The sequence below is a fragment of the Triticum aestivum genome, chromosome 2D (assembly GCF_018294505.1).
Source record: "Triticum aestivum cultivar Chinese Spring chromosome 2D, IWGSC CS RefSeq v2.1, whole genome shotgun sequence".
Lineage (NCBI taxonomy): Eukaryota > Viridiplantae > Streptophyta > Magnoliopsida > Poales > Poaceae > Triticum > Triticum aestivum.
In genome coordinates this window covers 462,988,657-463,010,861 of record NC_057799.1, presented here as the reverse complement: position 1 = coordinate 463,010,861, position 22,205 = coordinate 462,988,657, and the positions used below count along the sequence as shown (strand labels likewise).

Below are 22,205 nucleotides of genomic sequence, written 5' to 3'. Positions count from 1 at the left end.
AACAAACCAAAATCCTGTAGGATTGAGATGGACATGTCATGCCAATCCCAAAAGATTAGAATCCTACGAATCAAAGAGGCACTAATCTCTTGGGAAATTTGGAAGGAACGCAACACGAAGGTTTTCTGCAATGCCTTCGCCCCAACGATCGTCATCGTGACAAGATCAAAGCGGAAGTTTCCTTACGGGCGCGCGGGTGCTAAGCATTTGCGCAATTTAATGCCGTATGAGCACTACTAATAATTTACCGCCTCAAAGCGGCCTTTGTCTTGAACTACTTTCTTAATCAGTGAAAATGACAAAATCTTTTATCTTGCTACAAAATGATCTGAATTATTACATCATTATGATTCGTTGAGAGGAGGAAAAAAACAGTCACTTGTGACCACGTACGTACCTAGCCAGACATGCCGGGCATGCAAGCACCTGAATTAAGCGGACCGTAATAGTCGATGAGAAAGGGAACACTAGAAAGTACAAACAACAACAATGTGGGACAGAGACCAGCAGTCGCAACGACCAAGTAGCTGCGTCGTGCGGGTAAGCTCACGAGACGCGCAGTGCTTTCGCCCTCTTTAACAAGTGTACCGGCCGCGTACGTGGGGCTGCCCTCGCCGGCAGGGCTGGCCCTTACGGGTGCAACGCCGAGTAGGTCCGGTACTTGTACTCCTCCGCCGCCGCGGCCTCCTCCCTGGCCGCGTCCACGCCGTACCACTTGGGGTGGCACGGCACGTACTTGCTGACGGGGCACGTCATCCTGGCCCAGTTGTCGTGGAAGAACTCGGCGCACTCCTGGAAGGACCGCTGGTTGGGCGCCCACAGGATGCAGTTGCGGTCGACGTTGAGCTTCCCCTCCCTGATCAGGTCCCAGCAGCAGGGCCCCAGCCACGTGAAGTAGTTGCCGGAGAGCGTGAGGTTGGCGAGGCGGCCGTCGTAGGCGAGCCGGCAGAGCGAGTCGTGCACCACGCCGTACAGCAGGTTGTCCGCCAGGTTGAGCTGCTCCACGCTCCGCAGGCACGCGTACGACAGCGGGATGGTGCCGGTGAGGTGGTTGGTGCCGGCGTCGATGACCGTGGCCCTGGCGAGCAGGCCGATCTCGTAGGGGAGGCAGCCGCTGAGGCTGTTGTTGAGGAAGAGCACCTCCAGGAGCGTGTCAGCGGCGCGGCCGATGGAGGAGGGGATGGGCCCCGTGAAGTCGTTGTTGGCGAGGGAGAGATAGTTGACGGGCGAGTCCCCGAGGTTGTCCGGGAGCTGGCCGGAGAAGTGGTTGTTGTTGACGAAGATGGCCTCCACCTCCGGGAAGGAGCTGAAGAGCCCCGCCGGCAGCTCGCCGAAGAAGCTGTTGAACCGGATGTCGATGAAGGTGCAGTTGGTGAGCCCCAGCACGTCCGTCGGGAACGGGGCCGGCGCCAGCTTGTTGTTGCTCAGGTCCAGCTCGTAGAAGTACTGCAGCCCCCGGAGGTTGGGCACGGCGCCGCCGAAGTTGTTGGAGTTGGCGTGGAACAGCGCCAGGTCCGGCAGGCCGTCCACGAAGCCCTGCAGCGAGTCGGACCGCAGGTTGAAGCCGTTGAGGTCGACGGACGCGACGGTCCGGTCGCTGACGTTGATGGGCCGCCCGCAGAAGAAGCCCTTGTAGGAGCCGCAGAGGTCGGTGCCGGCCCAGGTGGCGGTGACGCCCTTGGGGTCGCAGATCACCGTCTTCCTGAACTTCTGGATCACCAGGTACGCCCTGTAGAGCCGCTCGTTCTCGAACTGGCACGCCCTCGGCTCGGACGACGGCGCCGGCCGGGGCATCAAGCTGTCATCGTATCCGCCGCCACCGCCAACCCCGACTGCGACCGCTCCGTCGTGGCTGTCGCTTACGCCGAGGCCCCGCCGGCTCGGACGGGTGGCGACGGTGGTGCCGGCCGCGAGCGCAATGCAGGAGGCCAAGACGCAGAAGAGAGCTAGCCGGCCAGGGACCGAGCGAGCCATTAGCCGATCACGGGAGGCGTCGGTGGCAGAAATGAGAACACACAACACAGTGCCTTGTGATTAACTGTATATATATGCCTAGCTACTAGCTAGGGAAGCCGGCAAGGTTGGCGCGGCGTCATCTCCCGCGGTTGCATGGCACCATTATGGCATGCAGACTGACTACCTGCTGGAGCTTGCTGAAACCTGCAGTTTATACGTACTCTTCAGGCGACTTGTCCACGTATAGTTTCGGAACAGCTGGAACTTTCTCTGGTAGATGAGCTTTCTGTGGTTAGCTGCTGCTTGTTGCAGTGGTTGGACGCGGATACCACTCATGTGTGGGGTGGCATAATAAACACCGACCCGCTGATGAAGTGAGAGCGCGACGGCGCCATCGAGTGGCCTCATCCTATGGACGCGCAGTCAGCGTCTAAGTGAAATCTAATGCTACTCTAGCAAACACCCAGTTACTTGGGGCCTGCAACCGATGCGCGTACGTGACCACCAAATTAGTTTGATGGGTCCACTCCCTACTCCGGTATTTATACATTGCTAAAAAAATACTCTGGTATTTATACCAGTGGGCTTTAAACCCATCTTAATCAGTGGGTCTCGAATCCCTTTCCCGGGCACTAGTGCAAAACCGGAATTTATCACCTGTTCGTAAGGGCCTTTAGTGCCGGTTCCGCAACCGGCACTAAAGAGTGGGGACTAAAAGTCGACTCCTTTAGTACCGGTTCGGCTCCACTAGTAGAAAAAAGGCCTATTGTGCCGGTTGGTAAGAGCCTTTTGTCCCGGTTTTTGAACCGGGACTAAAGGATCGTTACTAATGCCCTAACCCTTTAGTCCCGGTTCTTACACACCGGGACAGATGGGCCTCCACGTGGCCGCTGCGGCCAGCCCAGGCCGGGGGGCCTTTGGTCCCGGTTGGTGACACCAACCGGGACTAATAGGCATCCACGCGTCAGCATCTGGCTGGAGCTGAGGTTTTTTTTGAAAGGGGCTGATTTAGGGGTTTTGGGGGTTAATTTAGGTTGTTATTAGGTAGCTATTAGAGAGAAGTGTCCTCTCTTATATCTCCGTGCTTGGTTTACCAACGCTACGTACTGCTATGCCTAAACATGGCTTAGATTGAAGTGAAGGCAACATGTGGTGCATGTCGAAAGTAATACTAATCCTAACTTGATCAAGTTTGGATTGTACTACTTTCGACATGCACCACATGCATGTTGCCTTCACTTCAATCCAATCCATGTTCATTTCACCCGCTGATATATAATAACTCTTCATGCGCGCATCATGCATCATCATATATAATAACAAGTCCTACTAATCATCATCATACAACTTCTACCCGTTATTAATAACCAGTCATACGATCATCATCCTCATAGTCATCGAACCAACCCTACTTAATTGTTCTTAGCACATGATCATCGGTATTAGGTAGGACCGAAATACCCTCTTTAAGGTAAATAACATAAAACAATATAGACCCTGACTCTCCATTATGGAGAATGGAGATCATCCTGTCTCCAATTCTTGCGCTTCGCTTCCTTTTGCTTCCAAGAACCTCCTTGCGACTGTCCATACATTTTTTCCATTCTTTGATTTGCATGTCTTCACTTCTTTTAGAAATCCGGTATGGACAGTTGAGATTCGTAGGATGACCTGGTTGTATGTTCAAAACATCAAGCCTACCATTTTGATACATCAAATGAGGCACACAATCCTCTGGGATTATCTGTTGGAAAACATAGTAATAACTTCATAGTTAGCAATGATGTACTAGTTTTAGAAGTATGCAAAAGATGCACGGATGTCGTAATAGTAAGAAATCTTACCAGGGTATCTTCATAGTAGTTACCGTAGTTCAACACGTGCACTAGTGGCACGTATTGACCATAATGTGGAGGAGTTTTACAATAGATATTGTAATTCTCAAGATCAGTACAAAATCCGACCAGATGAGTTTTCTCCTTATAAGTTAACTCAGAGCCATCGGTGTAGTAGGTTCTGTCTACCATGTTCCGCACATTGTTTGAACAATCAAAATAAACTGTCAATGAAAATAAGCTGTCAACTATTTTGAAATGAACAATATAAATTAGCTAATAACTATGTTTGAGAAACTCACATAGCGATAGAATTGGAGGCGTATCAACAAGGACCCAAATGTCCATATTGTCTTGCTCGATGTCAGGATCATCAAGATCCATGGTGACAAGCATACCCTCATCAAAACCATACATCTTGCAAAATGCTTCCCAATTTTTGCAACCAAAATGGGTTACGCTCTCAGAATTATACAGATTTACTTCAAAACCTATATCATGATGGGTCCTTAGGTGAATTTTCTTTGTTTCCATACTTTCATGGTCTTCAAAACCCATCCTCTCCAAGACGTAGCGTCTTGCCTGGCATGTGATAAGCTAGCCGAATTGATGAAAAGTACACGTTGAAATAGTTGAAGTCATGCTTAATTATGAAAAAATAACACTTGTCATCGTTGCGTACCGTTTCAACATCGAAGGTCTCCTCCAGCTTAACACTGAAGCGCCGATCTTCGTCCAGGTGAGGCCTGTCGCACTGACCTCGGTCGTCGTGGCACCAGTCGCACTCCGGGAAACTTTCGTCGTCCGAGTACGACATTTCCTATGTTCATAATTCAAATATTAAACGTCTACAATTAAATATATGTACTAAAAACCTAAGTTAGATCATTATTATTCATCACGGGTTGACTATCGGTTTGTCGAGTCTTTTCTTGAAAACTCTCAGCTCACGTGGTGTATACATTCGACCGTTGGTGATGGTCACTCCTCCATTTGTCCCCGAGTGCATTACACCAAAATGTCTAGCACACGGGAACAAAGGAGAAGCGACCCCCACGACAAATGTCGGGATTCTTCATCCTCTCATATATATATGGTGGAACTCTCCCTCACTGATTCCTCTCTAACATTTGCGACCGTCGGTGATGGTATGGTAGCTCCTCCTTTCGTTCTCGAGTGCATTACACCAAATTGTCTAGCACGCGGGAACGAAGGAGAAGCTACCCCCACGACAACAGTCGGGATTCTTCGTCCTCTCATATATGGTGGAGACTCGATAGACTTACAGTCAACCCGAAATATCGTTTAATTATCTTTCTAAAAGAGGATTTGGCTAGTCTCACCTCGATATCGGAGGGGGCGGTGACAGGGACGACATCGGGGATGATGGAGGGGCCGGGGGCTCCTAGATTTCTGCGAAAACAAAAACCCTATAAGCTATCAACTAATCATATGCATACGCCTTGCATAGTGCTCTCCAATTTTAGCATTCAAAGTAGGAGTAGTTTTCCACTTTGAGCATTCAATAAGCAAAATCAAATCACAAAATAAAGTAGTATTCAAATTAGGATGCATTCAATTATAAGCAAAACTACATCATCTTCATGCGTCCGTACATTGTCGAATATTATCACTAATACACCTCGAATACTATCATACATATAGCATCGCTAGTACATCTAGAACAGTAGCGCCCGACAGGTATCGGCGCGGGTGGTGGACACCCAAAGGGACGGAACCATCACAGGATCATAGCTCCAGTGAGATCCCTGAAGAACCTGCCAGGTATTGTCGAACCTGCCCTCCAACGCAACCATGTAGCGACGGACGTGCTGGTCCTCCTCGCTGACACGGTGACGTACCATCTCTGCGGTGTCCGGAAGCCTCGGCACCGTCAGTGGCCCACGCGACCGCCACCAAACAAGGATCGGGTCAACGACGGGCTGGCTCCTCACCAACCTACGCCCATCGGAAGGTAGCACCTCCCAAAATCAGCCCGGCGGAGCCCAGTTGAAAGAACATGCGGTGCCCCCATGTTTGGTTTTGGTAATTGATGACAATCTCTATGGACTAATGGTTGCCTTGAGTTATATTTGAAGGATTTGTCCATAGGCTTTTCTTGAATTCCATGTGTTGGTTTCAAGGAGTTTATGTGGTGACCAAGGTGTTATTAAGGAATTATCCAAAGATTGGTCATGTGAGAGTAGAGCTTATTGCAAGCATGTCTTGAAGAAGAAGATTGTGTGATCATTCATGTTTACCTTCAAGACATCATCCAAATGAAGAGAGTTGGAAAGAGTCAAGGTTGATCAAGACTAAATCAAGAGTGAATCAAGTTGATCAACACACAAAGCGCACAAGATGTACCGAGAGGGATCAAGCGATCCCATGGTGTGGTAAGCATTGTCGATTACGCTTTGTGTACTAACCCATGATCTTCGTGAGAGTTCTTTGTGAGGTTAGGTTGCGGTGCGCAAGTTCAAGTGAAGCATCATGACGAGATCAAATGCTTGAAGCTTGCCGTCCATTGTGGTGACAATGGACTGGTGAAGATGTGCGGAAGAGTGGCTCACCCATAGTGGAGTATGGGGGAGCAATCAACTAGTCTTCATCGAGCCAACACAACCAAGAAAGGTGGTCCAACTTGAGGGAGTCAAGATCGTCATCATCTAGCTCAAGTGGACCATGTGCAAGGCAAAGGTTTGCTCTTGATAGGTTTTCTATTTTACCGGTCTCATGATGGTAGTTGGGAGACCGGGTTATAGGATCGATTGCCGTACTATCAAGGGGGGCTCTCAATGAGTAGCTTGATCGTATCGTTCATAGAGAGCTCAAACCATTGCATCCTTGCATCATCTTTGTTGGTTCTTGTTTGGTTCTTCTCTTTGTGAGTTTTGGAGCTTATGGTCATCTTGATGACAAGCTCGAGTTCATCGAAAACGGAGTTCAATCGCATCTTCTATGATGTTTTCGATGTTGGAGGTTATGCCGGTTCTTCTCGGTTGGAGGTTTCACTCCTCTATTTGTTGGCATACCTTCCCTGCCAACAAATAGAGGAGTTTTGCTGTTTTGATGCTACTCGTCTTTCTCAATCCAACAAGCTTGAGTTTGCTCAATTCGGAGCTCATATGCAGAAGTTATGGCAGTTTTGGCTTCCTAGCGGTAGTACCGCGGCCAGAGCGGCAGTACCGCTTATCGCCCCAAGCGGTAGTACCGCTGTCCAAAGCGGTAGTACCGCCTATGGCCATAAGCGGTAGTACGGCTACGGTTCCGCGCTGGTACCGCCTCGATTTTGGGTCTTGCATTTTTCGTGTCGAGTTTTGCAGTAGTTGCACGGCAGTAAGGCGCGGCAGTTCCACCTATAAGCGGTAGTACCGCCCTGATGGGCGGTAGTACCGCCTATAAGCGGTAGTACCGCTCCGGTCGGGCGGTAGTACCGCTACTGCATTTTTGTCCCGTGTTCTGCTCCTCCAGCGGTAGTACCGCTGGGGTGCGCGGTAGTACCGCTTATAAGCGGTACTACCGCCCCAAGGTTCATGTTTGGTTGCTCCTTTTGCCTGCTTCTTCCGCCAGAGCGGTAGTACCGCTCGTGTGCGGGCTGAGCACATAACGGTTGGATTTTTCCCCTTCTATAAAAGGGGGTCTTCTTCCCCATTGAACCTTATCCTTTGAGCTCGTGTTCTTCCCCCATTGTTGACCTTCTTCGAGCTTGCTAACTCTCAATCCCTCCATGGATTCTTGCTAGTTTTTGAGGGAAAAGAGAGAGGAGATCTAGATCCACATTTCCACCAATCACTTTCTCCTCTTTGTGAGGGGAACCCCTTGGATCTAGATCTTGGAGTTCTTGGTGTTCTCCTTCTTGTTCTTCCTCTCTTTTTCCTCCCTAGCATTAGTTGCTTCGGTGGGATTTGAGAGAGAAGGACTTGGGCACTCCGTGTGCCCTTGCCATTGCATTTGGTGCATCGGTTTGAGTTCTCCACGGTGATACGTGGAAGTTACAAGTTGAGAAGCTTATTACTCTTGGGTGCTTGGTGCCCTTGAGCTTGTTCCTCTTGGGTGCTTGGGCACCCTAGACGGTTGGTGGTGTTCGGAGCTCAATCATTGTGGTGTAAAGCTCCGGGCAAGCGTCGGGGTCTCCAATTAGGTTGTGGAGATCGCCCCGAGCAATTTGACGGGTACCGGTGACCGCCCCCAAGGGTTGCCAAAGTGTACGGGTTCGGTGACCGCCCCCAAGGGTTGCCATTTGTACGGGTTCGGTGACCGCCCTCAAGGGTCCCTTAGTGGAATCACGGCATCTTGCATTGTGCGAGGGCGTGAGGAGATTACGGTGGCCCTAGTGGCTTCTTGGGGAGCATTGTGCCTCCACACCGCTCCAAACGGAGATTAGCATCCGCAAGGGTGTGAACTTCGGGATACATCGTCGTCTCCGCGTGCCTCGGTTATCTCTTACCCGAACCCTTTACTTACGCACTTTACTTTGTGATAGCCATATTGTTTCTTGTCATATATCTTGCTATCACTTAGTTGTTTATCTTGCTTAGCATAAGTTGTTGGTGCACATAGGTGAGCCTAGTTGTTGTAGGTTTTGTGTTTGTCAAATTAACCGCTAGGTTTATTCCGCATTTGTTCAAGCCTAAACCATAATTATTTTAAAGCGCCTATTCACCCCCCCCTCTAGGCGACATCCACGATCTTTCACCAGTCCCGGACATGGCCCCTCTGATCAAGCCGGCCTCCTCTGCCGAGTCGACGACGAGGATGCGGGATAGGCATCGTCAACGTCGATGCGGGATTAATTGCTTGAACTAAAAAAATAAACTAGTTCTATTAATTTTCTTGCTAAAATAAAGTAGTTCAACTAGTTCAACTACTAAGCACTTACTATAAATAAATAAAATAAAGTAGTTCTTACTAAAAATAAACTACTTCTATATATAGTAAAATAAAGTAGTTTTATTAAATCAACTAGTTCAACTACTAATTAAGCACTTACTATAAATAAAATAAAGTAGTACTTACTAAAATAAACTACTTCTATAGTAAAATAAAGTAGTTTTATTAAATCAACTAGTTCAACTACTAAGCACTTACTAAAAATAAACTTATTTAACTAGTTCAACACAATTTTTTTTCTAAATATGCACATATATATACATAAATTGACAAAAAAACATCTAATTCAACTAATCTAAAATACATGGAAAACATCTAATTCAACTAATCTAACTAATTTTATTAAACGCTTACTAGTATATATACATGGAAAAGTACATATACAAAAAAAAAATGAAAAAAAGGATCGGGGTGGCGGCGGCTCACAGCGGGGCCGGACGGCTAGGGCGACGGCGGGGGCGGCGACGGTGGGGGCGGCGGACGGCGTCGGCGTGCAGAGGATCCGGGCGGGCGCGCGGAGCAGGGCACGGGCGACGACGACGGCATTGGCGGCGGACGGCGACGGCGTGGGCGGCGGACGGCGTCGGCGTGGGCTCCGGGGCGGGGGAGACGGCGACGGCGGGGGCGGCGGACGGCCACGGCGTCGGCGTGGGCTCCGGGGCGGGGGCGACGGCGACGGCGTCCGGCAGCCTGGCGGTGTCCTCTCCGCGCGCGTCGTCGGGGGCGAACTACAAGATGCAAACCAAAATTTTCACAAGTGTGCCTTATATACATGAAGCTTTAGTCCCGGTTCTTGTCACGGACCGGGACAAATGCCCCTCTTTGGTCCCGGTTGGTACCACTAACCGGGACCAAAGGCCTCTTTTCAGCAGCCCAAAGGGCAGGAAGCAGAGGGCTTTGGCCCCGGTTGGTGGCACCAACCGGGACTAAAGGTTGGGCATTGGTTCCGGTTGGTGCCACCAACCGGGACCAAAGGGGGGCATTGGTCCCGGATCGTGGCACCAACCAGGACCAATGTCCTGCGCCTGCCAAAGCCGCGGTGCGGTGGGATGTTTAGTCCCACCTCGCTAGCCGAGGAGCGACGTGACCTGTTTATAAGCCCTGCTCCGCCAGCTTCATTGAACTCCTCTGAACTGCAGGCCTCCGGGCCTAATCTTGCACTGCTATGCCTGTGGGCCTGCTGGGCCTTCTGCGGGCCTGAATCCTGGCCCATGGATGGGTTTCTAGTCGTATTCAGGCTATGGTGGCCAAGTAGGTGGCATTTTTTATTTTTCCTAGTTTTTGTTTTCTTTTTTTGCTTTATTTATTTTATTTTGTTTCTACTTACAACAAAATACTTATTTATTTTATTTTATTTTGTTTCTAATTACTTATTTATTTTATTTGTTATTTTTCATGCATTTAGTAATTATTTTGAGCTATAAGACCCTAAAATTGAAAAGCATTTCAAATGAACTCTAAAAAGGTTGAAAGTTGGCATGGCATCATCATTTCATCCACATAGCATGTGCAAGAAAGTTGAGAGGGTTCCGACAAAAACTGGATGCACTTCGTGTACAAAACGGACAATCTCTTTCAAAGTATCAGGATTTCATACGGAAACTCGTCTGTTACAAAGGGATTTCATTTTTTCAAACTTATTTGAACTCCTGAATTTTTGTGTGTTCAAAATGCACCATTTAAAGCCACATCATCATTTTTCAATCCTTTCTGACTTTATTTGTTATTTTTCATGCATTTACTAATTATTTTGAGCTATAAGACCCTAAAATTGAAAAGCATTTCAAATGAACTCTGAAAAGGTTGAAAGTTGGCATGGTATCATCATTTCATCCACATAGCATGTGCAAGAAAGTTGAGAGGGTCCCGGCAAAAACTGGATCCACTTCGTGTACAAAACGGACAATCTCTTTCAAAGTATCAGGATTTCATACGGAAACTCGTCTGTTACAAAGGGATTTCATTTTTTCAAACTTATTTGAACTCCTGACTTTTTGTGTGTTCAAAATGCACCATTCAAAGCCACATCATCATTTTTCAATCCTTTCTGACTTCATTTGTTATTTTTCATGCATTTACTAATTATTTCGAGCTATAAGACCCTAAAATTGAAAAGCATTTCAAATGAACTCTGAAAAGGTTGAAAGTTGGCATGGTATCATCATTTTATCCACATCGCATGTGCAAGAAAGTTGAGAGGGTCCCGACAAAAACTGGATGCACTTCGTGTACAAAACGGACAATCTCTTTCAAAGTATCAGGACTTCATACGGAAACACGTCTGTTACAAAGGGATTTCATTTTTTAAAACTTATTTGAACTCCTGACTTTTTATGTGTTCAAAATGCACCATTAAAAGCCACATCATCATTTTTCAATCCTTTCTGACTTCATTTGTTATTTTTCATGCATTTACTAATTATTTTGAGCTATAAGACCCTAAAATTGAAAAGCATTTCAAATGAACTCTGAAAAGGTTGAAAGTTGGCATGGTATCATCATTTCATCCACATAGTATGTGCAAGAAAGTTGAGAGGGTCCCGGCAAAAACTGGATGCACTTCGTGTACAAAACGGACAATCTCTTTCAAAGTATCAATATTTCATACGGAAACTCGTCTGTTACAAAGGGATTTCATTTTTTTTAAAATTATTTGAACTCCTGACTTTTTGTGTGTTCAAAATGCACCATTCAAAGCTACATCATCATTTTTCAATCCTTTCTGACTTCATTTGTTATTTATCATGCATTTAGTAATTATTTTGAGCTATAAGACCCTAAAATTGAAAAGCATTTCAAATGAACTCTGAAAAGGTTGAAAGTTGGCATGGCATCATCATTTCATCCACATAGCATGGGCAAGAAAGTTGAGAGGGTTCCGACAAAAACTGGATGCACTTCGTGTACAAAACGGACAATCTCTTTCAAAGTATCAGGATTTCATACGGAAACTCGTCTGTTACAAAGGGATTTCATTTTTTCAAACTTATTTGAACTCCTGAATTTTTGTGTGTTCAAAATGCACCATTTAAAGCCACATCATCATTTTTCAATCCTTTCTGACTTTATTTGTTATTTTTCATGCATTTACTAATTATTTTGAGCTATAAGACCCTAAAATTGAAAAGCATTTCAAATGAACTCTGAAAAGGTTGAAAGTTGGCATGGTATCATCATTTCATCCACATAGCATGTGCAAGAAAGTTGAGAGGGTCCTGGCAAAAACTGGATCCACTTCGTGTACAAAACGGACAATCTCTTTCAAAGTATCAGGATTTCATACGGAAACTCGTCTGTTACAAAGGGATTTCATTTTTTCAAACTTATTTGAACTCCTGACTTTTTGTGTGTTCAAAATGCACCATTCAAAGCCACATCATCATTTTTCAATCCTTTCTGACTTCATTTGTTATTTTTCATGCATTTACTAATTATTTCGAGCTATAAGACCCTAAAATTGAAAAGCATTTCAAATGAACTCTGAAAAGGTTGAAAGTTGGCATGGTATCATCATTTTATCCACATCGCATGTGCAAGAAAGTTGAGAGGGTCCCGGCAAAAACTGGATGCACTTCGTGTACAAAACGGACAATCTCTTTCAAAGTATCAGGACTTCATACGGAAACACGTGTGTTACAAAGGGATTTCATTTTTTTAAACTTATTTGAACTCCTGACTTTTTATGTGTTCAAAATGCACCAATAAAAGCCACATCATCATTTTTCAATCCTTTCTGACTTCATTTGTTATTTTGCATGCATTTACTAATTATTTTGAGCTATAAGACCCTAAAATTGAAAAGCATTTCAAATGAACTCTGAAAAGGTTGAAAGTTGGCATGGTATCATCATTTCATCCACATAGCACGTGCAAGAAAGTTGAGAGGGTCCCGGCAAAAACTGGATGCACTTCGTGTACAAAACGGACAATCTCTTTCAAAGTATCAATATTTCATACGGAAACTCGTCTGTTACAAAGGGATTTCATTTTTTTAAAAATTATTTGAACTCCTGACTTTTTGTGTGTTCAAAATGCACCATTCAAAGCCACATCATCATTTTTCAATCCTTTCTGACTTCATTTGTTATTTATCATGCATTTAGTAATTATTTTGAGCTATAAGACCCTAAAATTGAAAAGCATTTCAAATGAACTCTGAAAAGGTTGAAAGTTGGCAGGGTATCATCATTTCATCCACATAGCATGTGCAAGAAAGTTGAGAGGGTCCCGGCAAAAACTGGATCCACTTCGTGTACAAAACGGACAATCTCTTTCAAAGTATCAGGATTTCATACGGAAACTCGTCTGTTACAAAGGGATTTCATTTTTTCAAACTTATTTGAACTCCTGACTTTTTGTGTGTTCAAAATGCACCATTCAAAGCCACATCATCATTTTTCAATCCTTTCTGACTTCATTTGTTATTTTCATGCATTTACTAATTATTTCGAGCTATAAGACCCTAAAATTGAAAAGCATTTCAAATGAACTCTGAAAAGGTTGAAAGTTGGCATGGTATCGTCATTTCATCCACATAGCATGTGCAAGAAAGTTGAGAGGGTCCCGGCAAAAACTGGATGCACTTCGTGTACAAAACGGACAATCTCTTTCAAAGTATCAGGACTTCATACGGAAACACGTCTGTTACAAAGGGATTTCATTTTTTTAAACTTATTTGAACTCCTGACTTTTTATGTGTTCAAAATGCACCATTAAAAGCCACATCATCATTTTTCAATCCTTTCTGACTTCATTTGTTATTTTTCATGCATTTAGTAATTATTTTGAGCTATAAGACCCTAAAATTGAAAAGCATTTCAAATGAACTCTGAAAAGGTTGAAAGTTGGCATGGTATCATCATTTCATCCACATAGCACGTGCAAGAAAGTTGAGAGGGTCCCGGCAAAAACTGGATGCACTTCGTGTACAAAACGGACAATCTCTTTCAAAGTATCAATATTTCATACGGAAACTCGTCTGTTACAAAGGGATTTCATTTTTTTAAAATTATTTGAACTCCTGACTTTTTGTGTGTTCAAAATGCACCATTCAATGCCACATCATCATTTTTCAATCCTTTCTGACTTCATTTGTTATTTATCATGCATTTAGTAATTATTTTGAGCTATAAGACCCTAAAATTGAAAAGCATTTCAAATGAACTCTGAAAAGGTTGAAAGTTGGCATGGTATCATCATTTCATCCACATAGCATGTGCAAGAAAGTTGAGAGGGTCCCGGCAAAAACTGGACGCACTTCGTGTACAAAACGGACAATCTCTTTCAAAGTATCAGGATTTCATATGGAAACACGTCTGTTACAAAGGGATTTCATTTTTTTAAAACTTATTTGAACTCCTGACTTTTTGTGTGTTCAAAATGCACCATTCAAAGCCACATCATCATTTTTCAATCCTTTCTGACTTCATTTGTTATTTTTCATGCATTTACTAATTATTTTGAGCTATAAGTCCCTAAAATTGAAAAGCATTTCAAATGAACTCTGAAAAGGTTGAAAGTTGGCAGGGTATCATCATTTCATCCACATAGCATGTGCAAGAAAGTTGAGAGGGTCCCGGCGAAAACTAGATCCACTTCGTGTACAAAACGGACAATCTCTTTCAAAGTATCAGGATTTCATACGGAAACTCGTCTGTTACAAAGGGATTTCATTTTTTCAAACTTATTTGAACTCCTGACTTTTTGTGTGTTCAAAATGCACCATTCAAAGCCACATCATCATTTTTCAATCCTTTCTGACTTCATTTGTTATTTTCATGCATTTACTAATTATTTCGAGCTATAAGACCCTAAAATTGAAAAGCATTTCAAATGAACTCTGAAAAGGTTGAAAGTTGGCATGGTATCGTCATTTCATCCACATAGCATGTGCAAGAAAGTTGAGAGGGTCCCGGCAAAAACTGGATGCACTTCGTGTACAAAACGGACAATCTCTTTCAAAGTATCAGGACTTCATACGGAAACTCGTCTGTTACAAAGGGATTTCATTTTTTAAAACTTATTTGAACTCCTGACTTTTTGTGTGTTCAAAATGCACCATTCAAAGCAGAGACTGATTTTGAATGGTGCATATTCAACACATAAAAAGTCTGTAAAGATCGCCAACCCCAACATAAAAAAATGAGCATAGATGCGCCTATAGAGAAAATTCAACCTAAATTCATAATAAATTTCTATGAATTTCAGAGAAACTCACTATGAATTTAGGTCAAATTCCCTGTATAAGGGCATCTATTTTCATTTTGAGAGGAGCTCAACAAGGCAGAGAGGGACGGGCTTATAAACCGGTGTGAGCGCCCTTCGGTTGGCGAGGTGGGACTAAACTCTGGCCGCAACGAGGACCAACCCTTTAGTCCCGGTTTGTGGCACAAACCGGGACTAATGGTCATGGGCCAGGGGCGAGGCGCATTGGTCCCGGTTAGTGCGTTGAACCGGGACCAAAAGGTCCAGACGAACCGGGACCAGTGGCCCACGTGGCCCGGCCGGCCCCCTGGGCTCACGAACCGGGACTAATGCACCCCATGGGTCCCGGTTCGTGCGGAACCGGGCTAATGGGCTGGCCAGGCCCGAACGAAAGCCCTGTTTTCTACTAGTGCTCGAACTGGCACTAAAGTGCACCCACGTGGCACAAGCCAGCGCCGGGGGCGGGGAGCCCTTTAGTACCGGTTGGTGACACCAACCGGTACTACAATATTTGAGGGGTTTTGGTTTTATTTTTTATTTTTCCTTTAATTTTGTTTTTTCCATTTAATATTTTTTTGTTTGTTGGTATTTTACGATACTACATATTGTACACGTTATGCATATATATATATATATAAATATATCATCGAATGTCTCACAACCACCATTATTCACACATACACATGCATGTATATATATATACACACACAATTAGGTATATATACAATTTCTCCTACATGTTGCCTTGGTGCCTTCGGAGCACGATGACAAGTGGTTCATGGGGGCGGTAGCGGGTAATAGTATTCTCATTTGGGATCTATGAACTGGTCGAGTAAAAATCCCGCTATTTCCTCTTGAAGTGCTCGTATGCACTCCGTTGGTAGGAGCTTCCCCCGCACGTCATGGAACTGTTAAGAAGGAGATCAATATGCATGCATGTGTATTAGTTGTGTGACCAGATATCGATAATCATGTAAAAATTGTGAATAGTGTTCTGTCAAACGTACCCATTGCTGTCTATCAGATCTTCTCCTTTCGGACGCCATCATGCGAATGTTCTCGCAAACGTAGAATGCACACACATCAGTCCCCGGCGTCTGCTTCAGGGCCATTACGAGAATTGAATTTAATCAGGTAATAATTAATCAAGCATGATAATTAATTAATGGTATTGAAACAAGAATTAAAGAGATGGTAGCTAGCTAGCTAGTACTACTTAATTACTTACCTTGGGTCGATACCAAAACAGTTTTTCTGCCCATTTTCCTGGAGTCACCTTGATGAACTTTGCCCAAGCCCTGCCCGCCGGCAAAGAAAATTAATAAAGGGGTTATTAAATAGTTCATATCAGAAAATGACGAACTAAATAGGCCGAGATATAGTTAATAATGATTGAAATTACCTGTTGACTATCCCCTTCACGATGGTGTAGTCACTTTCTTTTTTAAGTAGTGAGTCCAGTACTTCAACTTTTCCTTCTTCAACTTTAATGTCTAACAAGATCCAGTGGTAACTACATGCGCACACGTTTGCATGTCTTAATTAAGCGGGCATGTGCATAACACTAATCAACTACCCTAAACCCTATACACTTAATTATTAACATCTAGCTAGCTAGTAAGCAAAAACAGAATTTGTAGTACAAGACAGTGTGACTCACATGAAGTTGTAAGGAAGTAGTATATCTTCATTGGTATTGAGACGCTTCAAGAACTCTAGCATTTTATTCTCTACATCTTGTTTATACCATTCCAATGTCCATGTGTATTCATTAACGATATTTGGATCAATGAACCCAATGCCATAGCGTCCAGCTTTTTTCATTTCATACATCTTCATCCTGCATAATACCACAGAAAAGAATATAGTGAGGATAATTACAGGTAATGATCGATCAATGAGCACTAAAGCTAGCTTGAGACTTAAATTACAGAAAGAAATCACTTACAGACAATAGCAACTGACGATAGATTTGTCGAGTGCATCTTGATTGAATAACTGAAATAGTTCTGAATACTCAACGGACAGAGCTAGCTTATGGAAGTAATGCTCTTCCTTGACTTTCACCATGAGGGATTCTCGATTGGAACTCTTGGTAATGTTCATGTACCACTGATGCAATTCATACATTCTCGTTGGGAGGTTCTTGACCTCCTCGGGCTCGACCAAATGTTGGCCCCGGACATATTTCCGTTTTATTTCCTCCTCTCTAAGCGGAGACATGGGCTCGATCTCGAGGAGTTGTCCAACACTGATATTGAGCATTTTAGCCTGGCTTATATGCTCCTCGGTTATTACCAGATTGTTCAGCTGGGGAACGGTTTGCCCACAATAATATAGGGCGCTCGTACTCTCATGTGTTGTTGGCACAACAAGCGGGGGGATCGACTGCGCCGCCTGTTCTCCCAGCTGGGGAACGGTTTTCCCGAATTTTTTGCCAGCTGCTTGTTGGCTCGAGCTCGCTTCCTTCTGTAGTCGTGCTCGATGTGCCTTCCTGATTTGGCGCTCATAGTCTGAGTCAACAGGCTTGGGAGCTGGTGGTCTAGCCATACGAATGAAGTGGTCAATCTTTTCCTCAGGCACTTTCTCCCTTGGTGGCAGTGTCGGTTTCGGTCCAAAATGGGCGTCCACTTGGGCCTGCACCATGGCTGCGTTTTGCTCCACGGTCATGTCGTAAGGCCTCTGAGGAAGAGGAGTGAGGCTTGGACCATATTTATATCGCTTGCCTCCGCATGTACCTCCTATACTACCTCGACTCGTACCGCTACGCACCATAGCTGCGGCGGCTCTCTTCTGCGATTGCTGAGGTGGCGGAGACGGTTGACGTGGCTGAGTTGGAGCAGGAGTCTGCTGATAACCCACAAGTATAGGGGATCGCAACAGTTTTCGAGGGTAGAGTGTTCAACCCAAATTTATTGATTCGACATAAGGGGAGCCAAAGAATATTCTCAAGTATTAGCAGTTGAGTTGTCAATTCAACCACACCTGGATAACTTAGTATCTGCAACAAAGTATTTAGTAGCAAAGTAGTATGGAAGTAACAGTAACGGTAGCAAAAGTAATATTTTTGGGTTTTGTAGTGATTGTAACAGTTGCAACGGAAAAGTAAATAAGCGAAGAACAATATGTGAAAAGCTCGTAGGCATTGGATCGGTGATGGAAAATTATGCCGGATGTGATTATTCATGCAACGGTTATAACATAGGGTGCCACAAAACTAGCTCCAATTCATCAATGTAATGTAGGCATGTATTCCGAATATAGTCATGCGTGCTTATGGAAAAGAACTTGCATGACATCTTTTGTCCTACCCTCCCGTGGCAGCGGGGTCCTAATGGAAACTAAGGGATATTAAGGCCTCCTTTTAATAGAGTACCGGACCAAAGCATTAACACATAGTGAATACAGGAACTCCTCAAACTACGGTCATCACCGGGAGTGGTCCCGATTATTGTCACTTCGGGGTTGCCGGATCATAACACATAGTAGGTGACTATAGACTTGCAAGATAGGATCAAGAACTCACATATATTCATGAAAACATAATAGGTTCAGATCTGAAATCATGGCACTCGGGCCCTAGTGACAAGCATTAAGCATAGCAAAGTCATAGCAACATCAATCTCAGAACATAGTGGATACTAGGGATCAAACCCTAACAAATCTAACTCGATTAAATGATAAATCTCATCGAACCCATCACCGTCCAGCAAGCCTACGATGGAATTACTCACGCACGGCGGTGAGCATCATGAAATTGGTGATGGAGGATGGTTGATGATGACGATGGTGACGGATTCCCCTCTCTGGAGCCCCAAACGGACTCCAGATCAGCCCTCCCGAGAGAGTTTAGGGCTTGGCGGCGGCTCCGTATCGTAAAACGCGATGAATCCTTCTCTCTAATTTTTTTTCTCCCCGAACGTGAATATATAGAGTTGGAGTTGAGGTCGGTGGAGCTCCAGGGGGCCCACGAGGCAGGGGGCGTGCCCAGGGGGGCAGGCGCGCCTCCCACCCTCGTGGATAGGGTGTGGGCCCCCTGGCCTTGATTTTTTATTATTCCCAAAAGTAATCTCTGTGAAGTTTCAGGTCATTCCGAGAACTTTTGTTTTTGCACAAAAATAACACCATGGCAATTCTGCTGAAAACAGCGTCAGTCCGGGTTAGTTCCATTCAAATCATGCAAGTTAGAGTCCAAAACAAGGGCAAAAGTGTTTGGAAAAGTAGATACGATGGAGACGTATCAACTCCCCAAAGCTTAAACCTTTGCTTGTCCTCAAGCAATTCAGTTGATAAACTGAAAGTGATAAAGAAAAACTTTTACAAACTCGGTTTGCTCTTGTTGTTGTAAATATGTAAAGCCAGCATTCAAGTTTTCAGCAAAGATTATGAACTAACCATATTCACAATAACACTTAGGTCTCATGTTTACTCATGCCAGTGGCATAATCAATTAGCGAGCAATAATAATAAATCTCGGATGGCAACACTTTCTCAAAACAATCATGATATGATATAACAAGATGGTATCTCGCTAGCCCTTTCTAAGACCGCAAAACATAAATGCAGAGCACCTTTAAAGATCAAGGACTGACTAAACATTGTAATTCATGGTAAAAGAGATCCAGTCATAGTCATACCCAATATAAATTAACAGTAATGGATGCAAATGACAGCGGTGCTCTCCAGCTGGTGCTTTTTAATAAGAGGGTGATGACTCAACATAAAAGTAAATAGATAGGCCCTTCCCAGAGGGAAGCAGGGATTTGTAGAGGTGCCAGAGCTCGATTTTTGAAATAGAGATAAATAATATTTTGAGCGGCATACTTTCATTGTCAACATAACAACCAAGAGATGGCGATATCTTCCATGCTACACACATTATAGGCGGTTCCCAAACAGAATGGTAAAGTTTATACTCCCCCTCCACCAACAAGCATCAATCCATGGCTTGCTCGAAACAACGAGTGCCTCCAACTAACAAGAGTCCCCGGGGGAGTTTGGTTTGCAATTATTTTGATTTGGTTTGCATAAAGCATGGGACTAGGCATCCTGGTGACCAGCCATTTTCTCGTGAGTGAGGAGCGGAGTCCACTCCTCTTGAGAATAACCCGCCTAGCATGGAAGATACAGACAGCCCTAGTTGATACATGAGCTATTCGAGCATACAAAACAGAATTTCATTTGAAGGTTTGGAGTTTGACACATACAAATTTACTTGGAACGGCAGGTAGATACCACATATAGGAAGGTATAGTGGACTCATATGGGATAACTTTGGGGTTTAAGGGATTGGATGCACAAGCAGTATTCCCGCTTAGTACAAGTGAAGGCTAGCAAAAGACTGGGAAGCGACCAACTAGAGAGCGACAACAGTCATGAACATGCATTAAAATTAATAAACATTGAGTGCAAGCATGAGTAGGATATAATCCACCATGAACATAAATATCGTGAAGGCTATGTTGATTTTGTTTCAACTACATGCGTGAACATGTGCCAAGTCAAGTCACTTGAATCATTCAAAGGAGGATACCACCCTATCATACCACATCACAACCCTTTTAATAGCATGTTGGCATGCAAGGTAAACCATTATAAACTCCTAGCTAATTAATCATGGCATAAGCAACTATAATCTCTAATTATCATTGCAAACATGTTTATTCATAATAGGCTGAATCAGGAACGATGAACTAATCATATTTACAAAAAACAAGAGAGGTCGAGTTCATACCGGCTTCTCTCATCTCAATCAGTCCATCATAAATCGTCATTATTCCCTTTCACTTGCACGACCGAATGATGTGTATAATAATAATAATGCACGCGCATTGGACTAAGCTGGAATCTACGAGCATTCAATACAAAGGAGAAGACAATATAATATGGGATCTTGGTTAAATCAACAACAATGCATATAAGAGCCACTTCAACATTTTTATTATGGTCTTCTCCTATCGACCCCGAAAGAAAAGAAGTAAAACTATTTACACGGGAAAGCTCCCAACAAGCAAAAGAAGAACAAGAAATCTTTTTGGGTTTTCTTTTTAATTAATACTACTACAAGCAAGAAAGGTAAACTAGCTAAAAGCTACAACTAATTTTTTTGTTTTTCTTAAGGGTTTTCAAACACACAAGAAGAAAGCGAGACAAAGGAAAATAAACTAGCATGGATAGTACAATGAAAAAGTATGAGCACCGACAACTAGCATGAGTGTGTGAATATGAATGTAATGTCGGTGGGAAATACGTACTCCCCCAAACTTAGGCTTTTGGCCTAAGTTGGTCTATTGCCACGACTGGCCTGGCGGATATCCGAAGTTGTAGCTGGGGTCGTACTGAGATGCAGCGGCTATTGCATCGTGGGCTGCAGCTTGGAGGCGAGTTGTCTCAGCCCTCCTCTCGTAATCGTCCGCCTCCTCTCGTACTCGTCCGCCTCCTCCCTGGTTATAACATGTCTCCCTTTTGCCTGAAAGTCAAAGAAAGTAGGAGCAGGGAGAGCGACGTGATAGGTGCGTCGTCTGTCAAAGATTAGTCGGTACTGGAGGAACTGATCGTTCCTCTCAACAAACTGATGACGAACCATAGCCTCATAATCTAAATAAACAGGAGGCAACTCAACATCATACTCACGTATGGGTATATCAAGAAAATTAGCTAAACGGGTTGCATAAATTCCACCAAAGAAATCTCTATTTATTCTATTATTATGCAACCTACGTGCAATAATGGCTCCCAAATTATAATGTTTATCTCCTAATACAGCACTCCTGAGAACACTGAGATCAGGGACACACATGTGACATGCTTCATCCTTACCATTGATGCACCTACCTATGAAGAGAGCAAAATAATGTATAGCAAGAAAACGAATGCTCCCTATGGTAGCTTGTGTTATATCTCTAGATTCCCCCACTGTTATACTAGCAAGAAAATCTCTAAATTCAGATTTGCGAGGTTCACTAGGGCTACCCCATTGTGGAAGTTTGCAGGCAGTATTAAAATCCTCTAAGTCCATGGTATAAGAATTTTCATAAAGATCAAATAGGATAGTTTGAGAATTTCGTGATGATGAAAATTCAAACCTTGTCACAAAGGAATCAGTGAGAAAGTGGTACTGACGGCACTTATCTACCTCGAAGCTCTCAAGATCAGCGTTACGCACATATGCGTTAAATTCTTCCTTGATTCCCGCTCGATCCATAAAGTCCTCTGAAAGCCATTCACAAGCCCGCACTTGAGCTTCCCTCAGTGGTTCATCGTCTGCATCGCGTATTGCAGGCCTGGGTCCTCGCTTCCTTGAAGGACCACCTTGAT

General features: G+C 44.1%; 1 protein-coding gene across 1 annotated transcript; it reads right to left on the bottom strand.

The window, feature by feature from the left end:
- Positions 1 to 296: 296 nt before the first annotated feature.
- Positions 297 to 2,088, bottom strand: LOC123049578 (uncharacterized protein At4g06744-like). Its single transcript, XM_044472475.1, has one exon. The coding sequence runs from the start codon at positions 1,972 to 1,974 to the stop codon at positions 631 to 633; it is 1,344 nt and encodes a 447-aa protein (XP_044328410.1). The 5' UTR covers positions 1,975 to 2,088; the 3' UTR covers positions 297 to 630.
- Between the last annotated feature and the right edge of the window lie 20,117 nt (positions 2,089 to 22,205).

Bases quoted from the DNA above. Each gene is read 5' to 3' on its own strand.
- LOC123049578 (XM_044472475.1), bottom strand. From the start codon at position 1,974: ATGGCTCGCTCGGTCCCTGGCCGGCTAGCTCTCTTCTGCGTCTTGGCC.